Source organism: Salvia hispanica, chromosome 1, assembly GCF_029641045.1.
Source record: "Salvia hispanica isolate PSC_SH4W2 chromosome 1, Shi_PSC_v1, whole genome shotgun sequence".
Taxonomy (NCBI): domain Eukaryota; kingdom Viridiplantae; phylum Streptophyta; class Magnoliopsida; order Lamiales; family Lamiaceae; genus Salvia; species Salvia hispanica.
In genome coordinates this window covers 21,160,170-21,181,975 of record NC_142692.1, presented here as the reverse complement: position 1 = coordinate 21,181,975, position 21,806 = coordinate 21,160,170, and the positions used below count along the sequence as shown (strand labels likewise).

General features: G+C 35.0%; 4 protein-coding genes across 4 annotated transcripts; 2 read left to right on the top strand and 2 right to left on the bottom strand.

Moving 5' to 3' along the window:
- The first annotated feature begins 5,624 nt into the window (after positions 1 to 5,624).
- Positions 5,625 to 6,139, top strand: LOC125221043 (wound-induced protein 1-like). Its single transcript, XM_048123170.2, has one exon. It carries the CDS (start codon positions 5,633 to 5,635, stop codon positions 6,104 to 6,106), a length of 474 nt encoding a protein of 157 aa, XP_047979127.1. The 5' UTR covers positions 5,625 to 5,632; the 3' UTR covers positions 6,107 to 6,139.
- Positions 6,140 to 8,188: 2,049 nt separating this feature from the next.
- Positions 8,189 to 9,011, top strand: LOC125221044 (uncharacterized). Its single transcript, XM_048123171.1, has 2 exons — positions 8,189 to 8,321; positions 8,506 to 9,011. The coding sequence occupies exons 1-2, from the start codon at positions 8,189 to 8,191 to the stop codon at positions 9,009 to 9,011; spliced, it is 639 nt and encodes a 212-aa protein (XP_047979128.1).
- Positions 9,012 to 10,332: 1,321 nt separating this feature from the next.
- On the bottom strand, positions 10,333 to 15,318 carry LOC125219405 (D-alanine-D-alanine ligase family). Its single transcript, XM_048121375.2, has 22 exons — positions 14,951 to 15,318; positions 14,588 to 14,703; positions 14,399 to 14,510; positions 14,247 to 14,318; positions 14,107 to 14,169; positions 13,962 to 14,039; positions 13,799 to 13,891; positions 13,612 to 13,731; positions 13,429 to 13,515; positions 13,129 to 13,338; positions 12,746 to 13,048; positions 12,606 to 12,670; positions 12,267 to 12,511; positions 12,125 to 12,193; positions 11,984 to 12,048; positions 11,719 to 11,888; positions 11,562 to 11,640; positions 11,236 to 11,476; positions 11,111 to 11,156; positions 10,871 to 10,979; positions 10,733 to 10,795; positions 10,333 to 10,647 (listed from the first exon to the last, which is right to left on the bottom strand). Exons 1-22 carry the CDS (start codon positions 15,242 to 15,244, stop codon positions 10,567 to 10,569), a joined length of 2,781 nt encoding a protein of 926 aa, XP_047977332.1. The 5' UTR covers positions 15,245 to 15,318; the 3' UTR covers positions 10,333 to 10,566.
- Positions 15,319 to 16,878: 1,560 nt separating this feature from the next.
- On the bottom strand, positions 16,879 to 19,471 carry LOC125219130 (alpha-soluble NSF attachment protein-like). The gene is made up of 9 exons (XM_048121011.2): positions 19,239 to 19,471; positions 18,862 to 18,911; positions 18,711 to 18,783; positions 18,519 to 18,598; positions 18,037 to 18,188; positions 17,707 to 17,866; positions 17,592 to 17,639; positions 17,413 to 17,493; positions 16,879 to 17,222 (listed from the first exon to the last, which is right to left on the bottom strand). The coding sequence occupies exons 1-9, from the start codon at positions 19,381 to 19,383 to the stop codon at positions 17,142 to 17,144; spliced, it is 870 nt and encodes a 289-aa protein (XP_047976968.1). The 5' UTR covers positions 19,384 to 19,471; the 3' UTR covers positions 16,879 to 17,141.
- Positions 19,472 to 21,806: the final 2,335 nt, after the last annotated feature.

The following is a 21,806-nucleotide window of genomic DNA, read 5'->3' as shown; positions in this document are numbered from 1 at the left end:
TGGAGACAAAAGACTTAACAAAAATCTCAAGATTCAACAAGTTTTCTTCACTAATTGGATAAATTTCACAACTTCAATAATTGGACAAATTTCACAAACATATAGAATCAATTGCTTGCATATCATCAACAAAAACCCATTACAATTAACAAAACAACAAATCATGGGACTAATTGAATAATTTCATCAAAAACCTAATTTACAAAATCACCTAAAACCGAAATAAAAAAGCCTATTACCAACGAATAAGTGAGGAATGTTGAAGAATTAAAGAAAACTTACCGAAATAAAACGGAAAATTGGAAGAATTCGCCGAGAATCGCCGTTAATCGCCGAATATCGCCGCTGCCTTTTTTTCACGCCGGGTATTCTGCGTTCTGCCTTCTGCTCTCGTGATTTATGTTCAAAATAGAGACGCATGTTCCTTATGCGTCTTAGGGAAAGACGCATGAGGGTCATGCGTCTTTCAATAAAAAAATTAAAAAATTAAAAGACGCATGACGGTCATGCGTCTTACACTAAAACGCATGAATCTGATGCGTTTCATTAACGGGTAACGCGTGATCCTCATGCGTCTTTTCCAAACTGGGAAGCTAAATAAAGTCCAGTATTAATTTGGAATGACTAATGTATCCTAGAACAAAAATAGAATTTACTCGTAAAAGAGAGGAGGTGAATGAAATTAAAGTGTTATTAGTAGATAATGAGACCTACATTATTAAATTGATATAGTTTTGCAAACGTGGAATGCACATATTGTTGCGGGACGGAGGGAATAGTAGATAACTGTACTTGCATCCATTTTGATAATATTTTCAAGAGTGAACTTGCCTCAAAAGTCCTTAACTTTTTAGGTTATGACACCACACACCCCTAACACAAAAAAATAGCGCCAGAAGACTCTAACGTTAAATATAATCATGAATGAAGTTTTTTTAGCCACTTTTCGGACGAAAATGCCCAAATAGCTTGAAGGGCATTATTGGCACCTAAATTCGCTGACATATGTATTCTGTCACATTTCTATCTGCAACTTCTTATGTGATTTCCTAATAAGTTCTGGTACTTCATACGTGATTAAAGTTTTGTCAATATTTGTACATAAAAAAATTTCTTATATCCCTCTATTTCTAGTTAGTGGTAACAATATACTCCCTCCGTCCCATAAATATGAAATATTTGTTTTCTGGCACAAGATTTTATGCAAGTGTTGTTTTGTGAGTTAATGAAGAGAGAGTAAAGTAAAAGAGAGGAAAAAGTAGAGAGAGTGATGTTTCTATTTTAGGAAACGTTTCATTTTTAGTGGGACAACCTAAAAAGGAAAACGTTGCATTTCTACTGGGACATAGGGAGTACTAGTTATATCATGTAGGAAATTCATTTAGAAACAACAAAAAATATGGAAAAGTAAAGTTATTTATGCAATAAAATCTGAATCAATAATACACAGAATAAAAAATTTATCACATTTAATTAGATAATACAATAATTATTTTCTTGAAAACACTGACATTTAAAATATTGTTTTATTATATATCATCGAACTAATTTGTTACTCTAAGCCTAACTTTAAGAAGATTTTTATGATTGATATTTTATTAAGAATTTTAATTTAGCTCATTCTAAAAATTTTAACATCATGTGAACATTCAATCTTTAGATATAAATTTGCATAGTTTCTTGCCATTCATGATAAAATTGAAACATGAGTAATATTTTGAAAATATTCAAGCATGTGATATTAGCTATTTTAATCCATGGAGATTTTTTTTATTAATAATAGTATTTGAAATTAAGACAATGTAAATTTATAAATTAATACTGCAAAACTTAGGATATTTTCATAATAAATAAAATTGATCCGTAAATCAAGGTAAAAAAGGTTTCATTTTATTATTTTAACATTAGTTAATGCAGATAATGATAAATCTGTATATTATAAAAAAAATGAAAAGTGTAAATAATGACAAAATTTTAATTACGTATGAAGTACCAGAACCTATTAGAAAATTACATAAGAAGTTGTTGACATAAATATGGCAGAAATCTCATGTCAACAATATAAGGGAGTGACAAAAATGCCCTTTTAGGGTATGATTCGTGATTATATTTAATGTTAGGGTCCTCTGGCACTATATGTAGGGTCCTCTGGCACTATATGTTTTTGTTAGGGGTCTGTGGTGTCATAAGTACAAAAAATTAAGGACTTTTGAGGCAGTTCACTCTATTTTATTTTAAAGTGATTGCAAAAAAGATGGCTTAGCTCTCAATCGTAATATAAAAAACTAAATATTGAATTATTAGTGTGTCGTCGTTAATTGGAATTTAAAATATGCTTTTAAGATACCTAGGTTTAGAAATAAAATTTCGATTAAAGAACGTTTGGTCTTAACATTCAAAAACTTTGGATGAATTTCGGTAATTTTCATAAATTTTAAAATTGGTCTTGAAAATCATAAACTTTAAGATTGATGTTAATTTTTTATGGCGGGTTATTCTTTAAACCCGAAAAAATTTTACGAGACATATTTTATCATATTGGACCCATATTATTCAACACTAATTTATAAATTAGGATGTCAAGACAACGTTGTTTCATGTTTAATTCAAACTAAGCCGAAAATACTTCACCGCTAGCCATATAAGATCAATCTATCGAAAAAAAATTCTACTTGGGTTGGGTTGAAACAATAGCACTTTTTTGAAAGTTTGTGGTTTTTAAAATCAATTTTAAAGTTCGTAGGAAATAATAGAATTCGCCCAAAGTTTATAATTTTTAAAATCAAAATCCCATTAAAAAGGTATAGTACACCTAAGGCAAGTGATGTGGGGCCAATTTTAATACTCCTTCCTTAAAAATATGGACTTTTGTAACGACAAAAGCTTTAATGAGAAATTAGTGAAGGATAAGAGAAAAAAAGAAAAGTAATTATTGTTAGATGTCGTCTGTTTGATGTGACTCATTATCATATAACAATCTATGAAGGATTAAGTTAAAGATTACTCCATCTGTCCCTAATAATTCGTCACCATTTGATCTGACACGAGTTTTAAGAAATGTAAAAGAAAGTGAGTTGAAAAAGTTGGTGGCATGTGTATCCTACTTTTCTATATTAGTTTTATAAAAAAATGTGAATGCAAAAGAGTCAGTGGAATGTAGGGTCCACTACCAAAAATGGTAAAAGTGAAAGATGACAAATTTTTAGGGACGGATGAAAAAGGAAATAAGTGATAAATTTTCAGAGACGGAGGGAGTACTATTTTAGTTAGAGAAGTTGACTTTAAATCATTATTATATGATTATCCATCTAGGATTAAGAGGTGAAATTCAATATCGTGAACCAAATATAATACTCCCTCTGTCCCATTAAAAATGAAACGTTTTCCTTTTTTGTTTGTCCCATTAAAAATGAAACGTTTCCTAAAATGGAAACAACTCTATCTCTACTTTTTCATCTCTCTTACTTTACTCTCTCCTCATCAACTCACAAAATAACACTACATAAAATCCCGTGCCGATTTCCAAATGTTTCATTTTAAGTGGGACGGAGGGAGTATATTGCGTGATTTAATATAGATGAATTGACATAGAAAATATATTATGGTTTTTTTTTGTTCGTATATGTTGTGTATGTGGGTTGATTTGTGGAGTATGAAAAATGTCTTCAAGGCGCCCATCTAGTTGGATCCAACTATTAATAAGAATTTATATTAATTAGTTGATAAAGACATTTGAATTTTGTAACATATGCTTGTGCACTTTTTGGAATTTAAACGAAAGATTGCCGAAATGTTTGTATTGCAAGAGCATTTATAGTGAAGGCAGTCGTCTCACATCAAAAAAATTCAATAAGGAAATCCAAATGCATCAGTTTCCTTGCATACCTAATGGAATAATTCCAAGCCTAATACTTTAAAAAAGAGGAGTAAATATAATCGACTAGAAGAAGAAAACAAAGTAGAAAATGAAAGTTTTGGTAGCTAATCAATAAGGACGAATGCAAACTTTTAATCAAATGTGGAATGAGAAAAATTAATTCTATGAATATGCCACTTGCCTACTACTATGTGTGATTTTGATCTATGTGGTTCGGTGCAAACTAAAAATCTCATAGTATGTTAATGTCAATAGGTATAATAATTTTGGCCATTAGATATTATTTTTGGTAGTATTAGCTATAGCCTTGATCTTTTTTGGAAGTTCTTATTTGAGATTGTAAATGTACAGATACGATTTTAATTGGTTTCAACTTATGAATTACGAATATTAATCTATGATTTTCAATCGAATAGTTTCATCTAATCTTTATTAGGTAACCTTGATCTTTTTGTTTTATGTTTCTTTAATCCAATAAATAATTTCTTCTAATCTTTATTAGGCTTTATTTTTAATTCATAAAAATCAGAGCTTTTTTAATCAAACCACAAATACTGTTTATATATAATAATAGGTGAATTTCGGAATATTCGAATTCAAAGACATTGATTATGAATTTGTGATCATAATGTCACTCACCCTCGCTTCCAGCTTGGTCATGTCCCTTTCCATATATATCTCTATGTATATTAGAAGGATGTATTAAAATAAAAAATACTCTATGAATTATTTTCAATTCATATTTCAGTGAATTCGTAATCTTTAAGTTAGAAATTCAAGATAAATTAAAATTTAATTTTGAAGTCTCACATTTTAATAGCATTTTTTTTAATTGTGATTCCTAATTGTTACTTCCTCTGATCCACTATAGAAGTCCTAATTTGTCATTTTCATCTTGTCTCGAATAGAAGCCTCATTTCACATTATTAATTTTGGGCAAATAGACTCCAGATTCTACTAACTCATTCACTTACATATAAAATTATAAAAGCAGGTCTTACATTCCATTAACTTTTCCCCCCACTAACCACTTTATTTAAAAATTCAACCAATTTCTTAAAACCCATGTCAATAAAAAATGGGATTTCTATTGGGAAACGTGGAGAAGTATTTAAGAAGAATTTATCACTCTCTAGTAGTACTCCTTCCGTCTCATAAGAATATGCAAATCTTTCCTTTTTGGTTCGTTCCACGAGTATATACACTTTCTAATTTTAAAAATTCTTTTCTTTTTAATGAGGTGAGACTCATTTTCCACCAACAATACTTTAATTACTTTTCTCTCTATCTCTCTTTATCTTTACCAATTTTGCAAACTCATGCTGAATCCAAAATGTTATTATTTACTACCTCCGTCCACGAAAATTTGTCCTATTTTTCCATTTCCGTCTGTCCCCCAAAATTTGTCCTATTTCACTTTTACTATTTTTGGTAGTGGACCCCATATTCCACTAACTCATTCCTACTCACATTTTATTATAAAACTAATATATATAAATAGGACCCACAATCCACTAACTTTTTCAACTCACTTTTCATTACATTTCTTAAAACTCGTGCCTGGTCAAACTGAGACGAATTTTCGTGGACGGAGGTAGTAATATTTAGAGATGCACGGGGTAGTATTATTGTGCGCATGTGAATAATTTTACATTGTTTTTCCCATTTTGCCCTCAAATAAATCTATAAATACCATCACTAACATGCAAGAAATGAAACCAACAAAAATAAAATTAGAAGCCTTCTCCTCACCATATGGAGGCACACTCCGCCGCCGCATCGCCGGAAAATCCAAAAATCGGCACGGTGCGCTGCCTCTATGATGCATTAGCGGCCGGGAACAGGAGAATCTCGGGCCTCATAGCGAGCGACCTAGAGTGGTGGTTCCACGGCCCACAGAACTGCCACTACATGATGAAGACGCTCACCAGGAAATTCTCCCCGGCCGATTTCAAGTTCGAGCCGCGGAGCATCGAGGTGGTCGACGACGACTGCGTTATCGTGGAGGGGTGGGAGGGGGATCAGGTGTATTGGGTGCACGTGTGGACCCTCCAAAACGGCGTGATCACGCAGTTTAGAGAGTATTTCAATACTTGGCTAACCGTCAAGGATTTAAAGCGGCGGCGGCAGCCGCTTGTTAAGTATATGAGCGGCGCCGCTACTCTATGGAGGAGTCACCCTCAGGACTTGGCCAAACGGTCGTTGCCGGAGCTGATGCTTGCCATTTGACCACGCTACAGGAGATGAGAAATAATGAGTGGTTGTTTTTGTAAACATAAAGGAATTTGTGTTTATTTTTGCAAGTCTTATTGCAATATTAAGTCTCAAAATCGCATTGCTCCAACTTGGTCTCAGAGGCAGTAAGAAAAGTTCAATCAATGACAACATAGTACCACAAGTTGGTAAATAATCTATATTTATAAAAGAGATGATTAATGGTTTTACTTTCGTCCTTGCATAGAACGCACCCATCATCACCAATCGTTGAGCTCTATATTTAAATAATATATTCTATCCATCCCAAAGTAATTGAAACATTTCTTTTAGATACAAGATTTAAGAAATTGATGTGTTAAAAATTAAAGTGGACTATAAAGTAAGAGATTACATAATAAATTATGAAAGATGAGTTGCCAAAAGAGTAAATAACTCAACTATCTTAGGACAAGCCAAATATAGGAATACAACTCAACCCAAATTAAAGTGGAGTGTAAAGTAAGAGAATTAAATAGGAATACTCCCTCCGTTCCCTCATAGTTGAATTATTTTTCTATTTCAGGAAGTTCCTTCATACACTACAAAAAATTCGCGATTTAGAGGCAGAAATATACGCCACTAAATCTAAGATTTCCGCCAGTAACGAGTTAGTGGCAGATTCACTGGCAGAACAGAACCGCGACAAAAAACTCGCCATTAAAATTCAGGGGCAGGAACTTTTCCGCCACAGAAACTTTACTGGCGGATTAGACATGGAAAATAGTTTGCCACAAAAATTCCGCTGCTAAAAATTTAAAATAGTGGCGGATTTGGAGCGCCATTATTAGTGGCGGATTTGATTCCGCCACTGTTTTTATATAGATTTTTATTTTATTATTTACCCACTCTGTTATGATAATTTTTCAACAAATTAATACAATTTTCATAGTATAGCATAGTAAAACTAAACATAGATATACAAATATTGATTAATTACTCATAACACCAAAGTTTAATAATATTGAGGGTGCCAATTCTAAAACTTAGTTAATAACAAAATAGCAATTCATTTTCCTTCTGAGTTTCATGTGCAAATTCTAAAACTTAGTTAATAACAAAATAGCGATTCATATACCTTCTGAATCTCATGTCTGCAAAATTATCATCTACATATATCTTGTTCCTTCCCAAGTTTCATGAACTTCGTATCTTTCCTTTCCAAATCTTTGAGCCACCTCCTAAAACCACACACACGTACAATAGCATTAAAACTAGTGTTTTCCAATGATATTAAAGGTAATTAATCTAAACTTTCCAAATAACCCTAGAACTAAGACATATTAAATCAAAGTCATTGCGTGACTTCTACTGTTACAAGTCCTCTCACACCATGGTGATAAAATAAACTATTTACAAATATAGTATTCCCTTCGTCCCTCTATAGTAGAGGCATTTATTTTCAGCACGGAGTTTAAGAAAAATTGTTTTAAATGAGTTAAGTAAAAGGAAAAAGTACAAAGGAAAAAGGTAGAGAGATGAAGAGAGAGTATAATACTTTTTGCCAAAAAAGGAAATGAGTCAGCTACAGTGGGACAACACAAAAGAAATACGACTCAGCTACAGTGGGACGAAGGGAGTAATTTTTTCTCTTTCTTACTTTATTCTCTCTACTTTATTCACTTTCTACTTTTTTTCCCACTTTTACTTTTTTATCTATTTATTTGACACACTCAACATCCATTTGTTAAACTCAATGTCGAAAAATTTCGCCTCAAATATGAGGGAACAGAGGGAGTACAAGTGATACAACTCACATCATTTATAATGTGACCCCAAAATCCACTAAGAGCATCCACAATGGTTGTGAGATCGTCCGCCCATTGCAGGCTGACAGACGATCGAAAGTTCGGTCGTCTGGGTCGGACGACCGATCCTTTGTTCGGACCCATTTTCCATTTTTTTTATTTTTTATTTTAAATTTCTATAATAAATTCAACTTAATTTTCACTCATTTCACAAAACTTTCACATAACTTTCACACAACATCTCTCACAATCAAACATCTCTCTTTCATTCACTCTTCAAAAGTTTTCGGGTGAAGATCCAAATCGGGCTATGACACGCATAATGTTTTCTTTTGGGGACAAGATTCTCGGAGGTATTCGTGCAATACAAGAACAAGAGCAGGTCTCGACGCTCATCCGCCATCGGACATTCGTCCACCAAGAGCATGGCCTAGCTCATCAACGTCTGTCGCTGACAGTTTAGGATGCAGCGAGAACTGTTTCTCCACAGAATCGGTCTATCCCCGCTTACGAAGTGCACGGTTGTGTTTCATCAATTGGCCTATGGTACCACGGCGGACATGTTCGACTAGTATCTTCACGTCGGGGATACAACTGGCCGGGAGTGTCTGGCAAAATTTTTTCAAGGTGTGGTTGACGCCTTCGGCGCCACATATTTGCGCAAGCCGAATGCCGAAAATTGCCAGTTCCTGATGCAGATGCACGATAAGGTGCACGACTTTCTTAGAATGTTAGGGAGCATAGATTGTATGCACTGGGGGTGGAAGAATTGTCCGACAGCATGGAGAGGCCAATTCACCAATGGGTATAAGGGTACCCACCCGACGATGATCCTTGAAGCCATCGTTGACCACTGTCTTTTAATCTGGCATGCTCATTTTGGCGTATCCGGGTCAAACAACGACATCAACTTGCTGAACACGTCGAGTCTCTTCACCGAACAATGCAATGGAAACTTTACGGTTATCAAGTTCACTGCCAACGGACGACAGCATCATATGAGGTACTACTTAGCCGATGATATATACCCGAGTTGGCCAGTTTTCTTGAAGATGATCTCCTTCCCAACGGATCTGAAGAGAGCCTTTTTTGCACAACGACAAGAGTCTGCACGGAAGGATATGGAGCGATGATTCAGTGTACTTCTAGGGCGTTGGGCAATAGTGAAAGCCCCGGCTCGTTCATGGTACATGCATCATATCGCCAATGTCATGTACGTGTGCATCATTTTTCACAACATGATTATTCACGATAAAGGTTCAAGAGTTGACGATTGGTCCAATGATGAAGCCGAACCGAGCGCAGGTCATGCAACCCCGCTGGTCATTCGAGGTTTACCCTGCGGAATCACTGAGAAATTACAAGCAGAGGAGAACATGCGCAACCGACAAGCCCATCTTCAACTCATGAATGACATGGTTGAAGAAGTTTGGGCATGTAGGAGTCGTTGAAATTTTACCTCTTTTAAGTATTTCCGTTGTAATTTTTTTAATTAAGTAATGTATGTTTTGATAGTTCTTTAATTTAATATCTAATTTTCCTTTTTATAATGTGCGTAAACATAAAAAAAATAATGTTAAAATTCAAAAGAAAAATGGATAATTGATAGGGCAGACACTAGAGCGAAACCACTGCAGAAAGAAGGGTCGGACTAAGAAATGCAGATGTGACAACTACTAGTCCTCCCACTAGGGCGACCATTGTGGATGCTCTAACACTCATTTCATTACCTTTTTCTTGTTTCTCTTTTACTTTTTCTCATCTCTCTTTTATTTTTGCCACTTGCACATTAAAATCCATGATTTCATTGGCTCCCTTTGTCCCACTTTAGAAGTCTCATTTGAGTTCAGCACAGATTCTGAGAAACGTCAAAGAAAGTTGGTGAAAAAAGATAATGGAATATGAATCCTACTTTTATATATTAGTTTTATAATAAAATATAAGTGGAAAAATGTTAGTGGAATGTGTGACCTATTACCATTTATTCCCTCCGTCCCATAGAAATATGCCATTTGGGGTTGACACAGATTTAAATGTGTAATTGGTAAAGTAAAAGAGAACGAGAAAAAATAGTTGAAATTGTGTAGTGATGGTGGAACCCATAAATGATAAAGTAAAAGAGAAGGATAAAAAGATTATCATAAATGGATATGCACTATTTGTATGAGACGCACGAAAAAGAAAATATGGCCACGGAGAGAGTATGAAATATTCTAACCAAAACTCTTAAAATGGAACATGTAATAATGATAAACTGGGACTCCTAGAGTTTGAGGGAGGGATTATAAATTTGTCTAACTTTTTCTCCATTACCCAAGTCAAACCGGGCCTTTAAATGGGGGACAGGACAGGAGGAAGTAATGAAGTTTTATGTTTAATAATTATTTCAACTTCTCTTCTATTTGGATGTGTATACAGTACATTAGATTGCAGAATTAATGTAAAAAACCATGATTCATGAGAATATGTTTCTCTAAGCCATGTATCTATATGTTGCTTTGAAATTTATTAAAAAAATGCATGAATCTGTAACTTTGAAATTTAAAATCACAATTACAAAAGGCTTTGCCGGACTAAAATCCATACTTGACACCTCTAAATGTAAGTTGCAACACATTAAATTTAGAACAAGCACACATGTCTCACTAAGCAGTTTTAGGAGACTTATATCAGAGAAAATGGCACAATTTACAGACATCTTTGAGAAGCTAAGTCCAGCAGTGTCCGAAAGAAATGGTGAGGATACATGGGAGGTTTCTCTGTAAGTGCCTACAAATCAACACACTGATTATATTCTATGTTTTCTCACAACACTATTTGACTATATAATGAAGTGTTGATTAAGATTAATTACCTGATGAATTAGGACTGTGGAAGGTGTCATCCCAGGAACTGTGTTAACCTCAATGATCAACACCTACAAGATATACAAATCTTACATTATTCGCGAGATCGATCAGTCAGAAATCAATCTAACCGATATTCAACTTACCTCGCCACTGTCAACATTCACAAACGCATCAATTCGCGAAAATCCTTCCAACTGGAGAGTGTTCGCTATGAGTTCAATGTGTTCTTTACATTTCTCAAGGGCTTCCGTACTGCTTATGTGGACACGAATGTAAGCACGAGTAACATATAAAGAAAATACACAACTGTAAAGCTATTTATAACAAGATTATAGAAAGAAAATGCAGCAGCAAACATTTACTAGAATTAATATCTCAATGACCTTATTATTGAGAGGGGTGGTGGTGTCAAGTTGATGCCGGTTCCGCCTAGCAAAAACGAGAAAAAAATATGCAACGTGTAAGAAAAAAGAAAAGAAAGAATTTCTTAAATGAATAGAATCAATACCTTGAAATTTCTCCTCTAGTGATAGTATATCTCCAGTTTCTTTAACAGTGATGCTAGGAGTCAAAGACCTCATTGCCCCGCGTTTACCGATCACGCCAACTGTTATCTCGACCCATCGGCTATTGCCTTCCCACAGAAAGTCATGTGTATCGGGTGAAACAACTATCTCATCAGTCTCAACAAAGGGCTCGAATATCAAGAGCTCTGGAGTAGGAATTGGCATTTCAATCATCCCGTGCGCCTGTATGAATTCGTGGAATAATGCTAATCAAGTATGCAAAGATGTTTTTCTACTTACAGTCTACATGTAGATTCTCAATATATACCTTTGACAAACTATTAGGAGGAATCCGCGCTAGGCCACTCTCTAGCACTTTGATATACACAGCAAGGTCCCCATCACAACTGTAGCGCGAAATGCATATCATATCAATGGAAGGGAGCAAGAAAGAGCGTCCTCAAGTTGAAGATGCGAATACCTACCATAATCTTGCTACTCCAGTTGAGCAACCGTCTCTAGCTGGTTTAACGCAGACTGTGTCAGAACCGAGTTTTGATGTTAAATCATGCCATGTTTCGAGTGGTGGGATTTTTAGTAGTTCCTCTTTCCTTCTTACTTCCTTATTGATTGTTAGGACACCGTGAGATGCAAGCTGAAACCAGATTGATACTAATGTCAAGAGTGAAGTTTCTAAAAAATGGTGAACGAATCTAGTTACCGTACACGTTGGGAATCTAGTTACCGTACATGTTGGAGGGCAAACGACGTTGCTACTTTATCCATACATGTCTTGGAAGCAAAAACTCCGGGACCTTGAATTCAAACAGCAGATGATCAAAAGTGTTGTTTCAACTCACGGTAACCGTACGAGACAGAGTCGAATGTTACCAGTATAGGGAACTCCCTCGGCCTCCAATAGCGACTGAAGAGTACCATCTTCGCCTATTCCACCATGAACTATCCAGCAAATTAAAATGATCAGTATTGTAGCTTCGTATTTTATAGTCGAATGTAGTAAGTTTTTTTGTACCAGCAATAAAAACAGCTGCCCCTTCTTCTTTAGCTTGCTTGATCCATTGGTCAAGGTAAAGTCTCTTTGGTATGTCATCAGATATATCGAACCCTGTGAACCAAGTGTGTTTCTTCAACCCTTCTGCGATCTCATCCATTACTTGACTTCGCAAGTGAGAAGTCAGCGCTGCTCGAACAGGCTCAATGGCCTCAATGCATGCGTCCAAAACTTCCTCAGTAGTATGCCTCAGCACCACAGAATATCTGTCCACCAAAATCAACGCCAAGATTTTTCGCAATATATTAGTAAACATCTGGTGTTGCGTATACACTTAAAGACTATGCATAAATGGCTTACGGTAAGGACCAAACCGCCCTTGAGCCGTTTGTACTGGATGCGAGCAAGCAAGGTGTCACCTCGAGCTGTAGTAGACAAAAAGCTTCTTTCACCGTATCGCTTCATAAAACGAAAAGAAGATTGGGATGGTGAAAACTTACATCGCTAAATGTTTGTAAATTTAGCCAGACATTAGTTCCACTCATAAGGGATACTTGTCGCTCTGAAGTGTCTCCACCGAAAATAACATAAACTTTCCTCCTTTGATCTTGATGTTTTGCAGGAGATTTGTTAGGTTTCGAATATTTCTTCTCTAGATATGGACTTGACACCACACTATAACGGTGGAGGCTGGGAAACCGCAAGCAAGCATGTTGGATTACGGTGCGAAGAATATTGGAGTGGGAAAATCCAACCTTTGAAGCTTGCTGAAATAAGAAACTTGTTTGCTCCATACCACTTATCTGGATGATAACATTCTATTAAATGAAGTAAAATGTTTTGAAAATATTGGAACTAAAATAGATGGATTGCATAATCAGACCAGGTTAATATCAGTGAACACTATTGTCCCTGACTCCGAGTGCCCAAACTTATTGCCTTTAAGGTACCTAGCATTAGCCGAAGGTGGCAAAAACCAACCATCGATTCTAGCAAAATCACGCAGGCCAAGCCGATGAAATAACAGAGAGGCACCTTCACGAATAAGTCTAGTTACATCTTCTGGAAATCGAGGTGGAGTATGGTAAGCAACCTGCAAAGGTTGCACGGTCATTTTGGACAAGTTCGAAACAGCAATCGAGTTAAAGAACATAAAATAACATGCAGAAAAAGCTCTTTCTACCTGCTGTGTTGGTAGATATTTTCGCCTATAGTTAAAAATGACGTCCTTTTCACTTAAATCGACGTTGCTGTGAGATTGAAGTTCCACCTACATACGCATCCGAATTTACAATAAAAGAAACATATGCGCACCATTTCATAACTGAAAATGTAGATGAAATTTTGATCTGAGATGAGCTTATACCTCAGTTGGGAGTAGAGCAACTGGCTGGCAATCGAGGCCAGAACTTACATCGAGAACGATGGTTGTAAATTCTCTGCCACCTTCTAGGAAAATTTCCACAACAACTTTATCATCAATTCCCTGCCAAAAAAGAGAACTGATAAATTCCATTGTAATTGATAAATAGAGGAGAGGGATGAAGAGTTACCTCTGAAATGATTGCATTAGCTTTTGTTAGAGAATCAGTAACACCATAAGCAACAGCAACTCCAATACTCGATCCAGCTCTTGCTGGTTTTACCTGAAATTGTGTCACAAATATGGTGATGTTATGTTTTTCAGTATCTCCTTTAAATGAAGAAATATCTTACCACAACTTTTCCTTGTTCGACATCCAAATTATGGTTACTGAACCAATTTGACAACTCAGTTTGTTCGAATTCATATCCCTGAAAACGAAGATCATTCTGAGAGAAACGAAGAAGACAAATTATTTAAAAACCATACGACCTTTACCTGTACCAGGAAGCTCGGTACTGTAACGAATCCTTGTCTGTCAAGCTCCAACGAGGCATCATACTGCAAATATTCGATAGCAAACAACATAAGCACTTGCCTCACTGTTCTATCATTAAAGAATGTAATTCATGACATACTTTGTCAAATGCAGTGCGACATTCACTAGACTGCGTTCCAACGAAAGGAATATTCGATTTCTCCAATAGCTCCTGAAAAATAGCATCACACATAATTAAAATAACACATGTAGTAGTAAAAGACTTGTTTGAGTAGTGGTATATAATCTGACTTGAATCCCTCCGTCTTCGCCAAAACGACCATGTATGACCGGAAATACTATATCGACAGAGGTGGCAAGGTGTTGGACGAATTCAGCTAACGACTCAAAGCCTTGCGCAAGGCTGCAAGCATAGCGCGATGAGAGAACAGTTGTATTAAGAATGAAAAGAAGGTGAAGGTAGAAAGCAGTGTTATATACCTTTCAAGTTTGAAATCAAAATCGGCAGGTGTGTTCGAGTAGAGCTGAGCAGACGAAATGGCGAAAGCTTTCATAGCGTAGTCTATGTAATAGCAACTCACGTGCAAATCATCTCCCTATGGCACAACAAATGAGCAAACGAGGAAATGTCACGAATTTGTTCCAAATATTCATTTTTTGAAAAACAAGTCCATAACAGTGACATGACCGTTAGTTTTTTGATGAAACCGTAAAAAATGACCACTCTGATAAATAGTATTTCATTTGTTATTGATGTATTTTTCAGAAAGTCAATGTTTTGGACCAAATTCGTATTTTGGTCATATGTTTAGGACTAAAATTGAGTTTTAGGAAAGCAGAAACCTGAATATGATCGAGCACTGATCGGGCGGAGTTGAGAGAAATTCCGCGCTCGGCGGAAGGACCGCCGCAGATGAGTCCAACTCGCAGTATCCTACCTTCCTCTTCTTCCTCGGCAGTGCGGGCATACTCAACCTCGGTCGTGGCGGAGGATCTCACCAATCCAATGCTGCGGAGGGGAAGTGGACTCTGCTTCCTGAGGTTGAGAGCACCACGAGGGCGAGGGAAGGACGGAGGAGAGTGGAGCAGCTGCGCGGTTTCAGTTCGGAGGCGGTTGGAGGTGAGTGCGGCGGCCATTGGAGTGGTCAGTGCTTTCCCGGTGGAGTAATGATACAATTATGTTATGTATAATGTATATACACTCGGGGAGAATTCATATTATAATTGGACGGCAGCACTCAGTTTTTGTTTTTTATCTATTCATTTTATTGATTAGAGGATCAATTATTAGTACAAATCTTCGTGATTTAATAAAATCAACGGTCCAACGGTATGAAATACTTCCCCGTCTATAAAAAAAATAATCATACTTATAGATGAGACGTACTTCATGGAAATATTAGTAAAGCAAGACAGAAGTAAAAAAATACTTTTTCCGTTTCTTCATAGTTGAGGCGGAACTTTTAGAAATGAATGTTGGGTGTGTTAAATAAATAGATAAAAAAGTAAGAAAGAGGAAAAGATAGAAAGAATAAAGTATAAAATGAATAGAGTAGAGAGAATAAAATAAGAGAGAGTAAAGTAAGAAAGAGAAAAAAGTTACCATATATGGAAATGACTCAACTATGAAAAAACTTCTTAAAATGGAAAAATGACTCAACTATGAAGAAACAAGGGGAGTAGATAAAGTAAGAGACATGAAAAAAAAAGTAAGTAGAGTATAGAAAAGAGGAGAAAAAATGGATAAATTATGAAAGAAAATCTTTCTATTTTTAAAAGTGGAACTATTTTTCGTGGATATGCTAAAATGACAAAATAAGACCATTTTTCATTGGAGAGTTTTATTGAAGAGTTTTGGAATGCATGAAATTTGATATGAAATCTAGTTTGTTTTGAATGCATAGTATACCACTCTATTCCCCATTAATTATTCACTTTTGCAATTTTCATTCATCCCTATTAATTGTCCATTTTTACTTTTTATTATAAAGGGTAAGTAGAGCTCATATTTCACATACTTATTTTACTCGCATTTTATTACTCTTCATGTTCCATAATAGATGTCACATTTTTTTTTTAGTTTATCCTACAAAAGATGTCACATTTCTTTTCTTTTTTTATGAAAAAAAATTCTATCTCACATTAATATAATCCATCCCATAAAAATAGTCTCTTTTTTCTATTTCGATTCATCACAAAAATAGTATCTTTCTATTTTTGGCAAGTTTTTTTCTCTCTTATAAGACTAGCTTCATTCTTCATTAACAATACATCAATCTTTTTTCTTTCCACATCTCTAGTACTTTACCAATTTCATATTAAAACTGACGTCGTCCCCAAAAGTTTCTACTTTTATGGGACGGATGGAGTATACTATTTTCCCTCTCCACCTAACATACAAAACAATATCTCCTAAAGATCTCGTATCATTACTCAAGTATGTCATCTATTATGAATGCAGAAAATATAAAACTAGTGACTTATATTCCTCTGACTTTTCTAACTCATTTTTCTTTATATTTCTTAAAACTCGTGCCAAAATCAAAGTGGATAATTATAGAGGGACAAAAGGAGTATGACAGAAATACTTATAAAGTTGGTATAAATAAATACGAGGATAAGCGACAAATTTGGAAGCGAGAGAGGGAAGTTATTTTATTTCGGTAGTTGGAATCTTTCCTAGCCAATACGACAATGGCCAAGACAAATCCAGACCAACTTATTTAAATATGATCAAGAAAACAAAGCTCAGATTAAAAAACAGCACAAAATTCAGAACAAAATAAAATAGAACCATTACTATGTAAATGGATGTAGCCGCAGATATTATTCCCACAATCTATATAGTAGAGATAACCACAATCGCACAAACAATAAATGTGCATATTTCTTAACTAGTTTATCATTTATATTGCGTCTATAGCTAAATCTATTTATGTAAAACTCTTATCATTTATATTAGGCAGCTATACCAGCAAGCTGATTAATGGTGTAAACGAAAAACGAATTCGCATTTTGCAGAGCCAAATGCTGCTTAAGTCAGGTCATCCTCCTCGAGTTCTTTCTCCTTTATATGTTCCTTCACCCTCAAGAGGAGTGTCGTCTTCCAAGAATCCTGCAGAATAATACACGACTTATACTACTACTACTCACCAATGTCGACGGATGATATTTGAGGAGAGGATAGGAATCAGTGTTTCGAGATTCAATAGATAGGACTGATATATCGAGACGAGGACTGTCTTTCTGTTAATAATGCATAATTCATCATCAAAAACGTGAATTTAGTGGCGAAGTGAGATTACCAGTTTGGTTATGCTGTCAAACTCCTTGACTGCGATAGTGAACTTTGCTGCATCTTCCTCATCAAATGCGACTGCCAAATTCTAATGAGCACACAACGTGATTACAAGAGGTGCTAAAATAACACATGTGATGGGAATAAGGAAGATGATTCAACAACCAAATTGAGCAAAACACTTACAGATAAAAGCCTGCACTCTCGGGTCCTTGAAAATGTAGGATCCAGGTCCTGTTATAGAAGTCGAAAACAGGTCAACGAAGGAAGATTTCAAATCATATTGAATAAAAACACTTGCCTGATATCTTTCTAATGCATTGTTGATGGCTACAATATCTCCTTTACATAGTTGGCAAATCCCGGCATTAAGAAGATGTCCTCGAGCTCCATACTTCAGTAAATTATTGCTCAAAGCGTAGCCAGCTACCTGTTCATATATTTCAGCAGCTGTATGGTACCTAATTAGAAAAGAAAGCAGTCTCTTAATATACAAATTAAGAGACTACAACGTAATCCGTTTAATCTAATTTTATTTCATGCAACAGAAAAGTCCAGATTATGTGCCAGGACTGCTTGAAATTAAGTAACTAACCATTACTGAAATACCGCAGGAATCATTAAAACTTACTTCCCTAACTGTGCTGAAAATTCCGCAACCTTTTGCCTGCACTGACTCGACGTAGTGTTAGCTTCCTCGATCTGATAAAGGTCAGCAGCGCGCTCAAAATAAGTTATTGCCTGATCCATATTCTTCTCTTGCTCGCACAAATCACCAATATCCTAAAAGATTTAAATTATGTCAGCCACCATTTACGGGTCTACAACTCTGCGGCCCAAAAGACTCCGTACAATTAAGCACCAGTCTAGAGACATGACAGAGATCGGAAGATGTATTAGGCAAGTATAATGAAATAAAAGCAATTATATGACACTCCCATAGGAAAAGGCTGAGTTTCTTTTTTGTCCGTCCTATAGAAATAGTCCACATCCATTTATCGAAAGCTTTTCTTCTTCTCTCTTACTTTACTAGTTACGTATTAAACCCGTGTCAACCCCAATTAGCCTATTTCTATAGGACAAAGGTAGAAGTCCTTCATTCATTTAGTTTACCTTGCAGTACTTTGCAGCCATATTGAGTCGATTTATCTCCAAAAGCAAATTTACTGCTTGGTCTAAACACGATATAGCCTCTGCACAAAATGAGACCAAACTCAGTCCTACAATTCCTCGGCTTCCACACACATTATCAACCACATTAAGCCAAAAACTCAAGAATCTAGAGCAACTTCAACATACACATACGTTTGGGAGAAATTTTCTTGTAGCAATTTGCACTATCGACGTAAGCAGTTGCAGCTTCGTGCTTGCTGTCTGACTGCAACGAGTTATGATACCAAAATCACTTCCCCAGCTCCAACAGAAAAATAATAAATTGCAACTAAAACTCACAAACCTTCAAATTACAGCTAGCCAGTTTGATGTAAGCTGAAGCTGCTCTGTCCCCTGAAGAGCAACATAATCGTAAATGCATAAGCATTCAGCTCAATTCGCAAATTTTTATTTCATCCCCAATCTATAAATCACCTCAAATTCCTAAGCTGGAAAATAATAATCGGGGCTTTTACTTTAGATTTACGAATTAGATTGAAGAGCTGATCACAAAACTAGCTCCAATTAATGTATATACTGAATTCACCTAATTAGTTTATTCAATTACATAGCCTAAATATCTAAATCTCAAAAATCACATTAACTATACTGTACATGATCGATCTGGCATTGAAAATCATCAAATCGCTCTAAAGAAGATCAAACTGAAGGAATACTCACATGATTTTGAGAGTTTGTAGGAATTGGCTGCTTTTTGATAGAGATCGGCAGCGTCTTCATATTTGGAGCCAAACATGCCCCATCCTTTAATTTTCTTCTCAGCTTTGCGCTCGAATTCCTCGCCTTTAGCAACGTCGTACCCCATTCTTTATCCGATCGGAAAAAAACAAGACGAAGAGGGAAAGCAATCGATGAACCGTGAATTTATTTTCGACATCTTCTTTCACTGAGTCAGCCGGTAATATTCATGTTTTCACTACTTGTCTTATTTACTTGTTAAAGATTTACTTGTTAAAGATTATTTCATCTAATTTACTTTTAATTGAATGTCCTTTGATACTTATGGATAATGGTATATATCCTACTTACTTTTGTTTATTATGTAAATTTCATTATATATTGCTCCGGAGAGTGTTATATTACTAACTCAATATTTAATTGTTAATTATAATTAAATAATAGTAGTCTTTAGATATTTAAATCAAGGGCTTAAACCATTAGTCTGAAATGTTAATACGATAAAAAAAAAAAAAGTCAATAAGGACATTAAGGTCAATTTATAATAAATTAGTTATAATTAACTTTTAAAAAATATCACATAACTTTACAACGCATATAACCTTTTCAATTTAAATTATTTTTTCGCACAACATATCAAATTAAAGATAATTTCATATGGATTCTAATGAGATCCAACTTGCATATGTTCCGATGTCAAAATTTTTTAAAAAAATTAAAAAAATTTCAGTTTTTCGTACAACAACAAATGTCAATAATATATAAAATATGTCAATATATGTAGAATGTCATTCTTAAAGCAATGTTTGACATTCTCATAGCATTATATTGATATTTTCAAAACACTATATTGACATTTTCATCCAAAACCTTAAACTAATAGTTTTTTTTTTTTATCTTTTTCGATTTAATTAATAAAAACGAAAATTACTAGTGGCAAATTTTAGACCACTAGATTTCTAAAATCCTATGATCTTAAATTAGTTGTAGTTGGTAACTAGAGAGTGAATTAGCAATTGATCACTCACCTATCTTACCTAGGGGTGGGTAGGTACGGTATACCTTACCGAAACCACCATACCGTATACCTTACCGTAAATACGGTATGCGAAAAAGTCATAACTTTACCTTACCAAAGTTTTCGGTATACCGGACTTCGGTATACCTTATTTTTCAGTATGAAGAATTTCCATACCGATACCGTACCTCATTTTCGATATACCGTACCGAAGTTCAGTATACCTTACTTTTGCGATATACCTAACTTTCAATATCAACTAAAATAGAAAATTAGAGTTTTCAGAATATTATTTATATTTTATAATTTTAAAAATAAATTAAATATAATTTATTTATAATTATATTTATATTTCACAGTAGATTTTATAATTTTAAAATATATAATATATTTTATACCGTAATTTATGGTATATACCGAATTTCGGTATGCACCGGTATACCGCGGTATTTGAAAATTCATACCATTACCTTACCGGAATTTTTCGGTAAGGTATCATACCGTACCGAAAGTCACGGTACAAAAATTCGGTATTTTCGGTATTTTTTCAGTACGATAAGGCCGGTATTTCGACATTTCGGTATTTTTTCCCCAGCCCTAATCTTACCTGTGTTATATTTTCGGTCCATCTTATTTTTCATATTTTGATGTATTAAATAAATTCACCAAATAGATGGGTTTGTTAGAAAAGGGAAGTAGAATCATACCAAATGTGACAGAATATTCATACAGGAAATTGGGGGATTACTTACCTTTTAGAACAAGTATGTTGTTAGGTGTATATTCTCTATTTCTTGTACACTACGATTCATTCCTATATAAAGGATGAATCTCAAATTCTCATTAATACAATACAATCCAGATAATTCAATAGAGTTAAACATGGTATTAAAGTTAGAGTTCGATCTAAACCCACAAAAATTGATCCAATTTTGTTTGGAATTTAGAAAAATTTCATCATCATTCCAATATCACCCTCTATCCCTCGACCAAAAGTCAACAAAAATCAATTCCAATCCCCAAGCAGCCAAGGCAATGCAACAGACTCGCAACAACATTCGGGAACAGAGCCAATCCCGTTCAAGTATACGATCTCGAGGACATAACCAACAAACCTAGCCAAGGGAACCACTCCCTCGAAGCTTATTAGAATACAAGAAGCAGATGAAAAGGAGAGGATTTACCAATGTTGACTTATCATGCATTGAGTTAAAAGCAAGTTCAACATTTTCAAGTAAAATTGTTAAACATAAAATTCTAGGAGTGGTTAACTAGGGCTTCTCACCAAGAACTTAGATTGCTTTAAGATACATGAATAAGTGACATTATGTAACTCAAACTAAGATGAACAATTCGACTTCACTATCGCTTCTCTGAGCGGTAGTAACAAACAAGTGAAAGTACAACATAAAAGAAATCTTGGTTTAATAGAGGTTTGAGGCGATTAAGTTATTGAATGAAAAGCGAAAATAACTATGATTGTGGACAAACAAGCCACCTTGTTTTAAATGTTTAGATTCCACAAATGATAG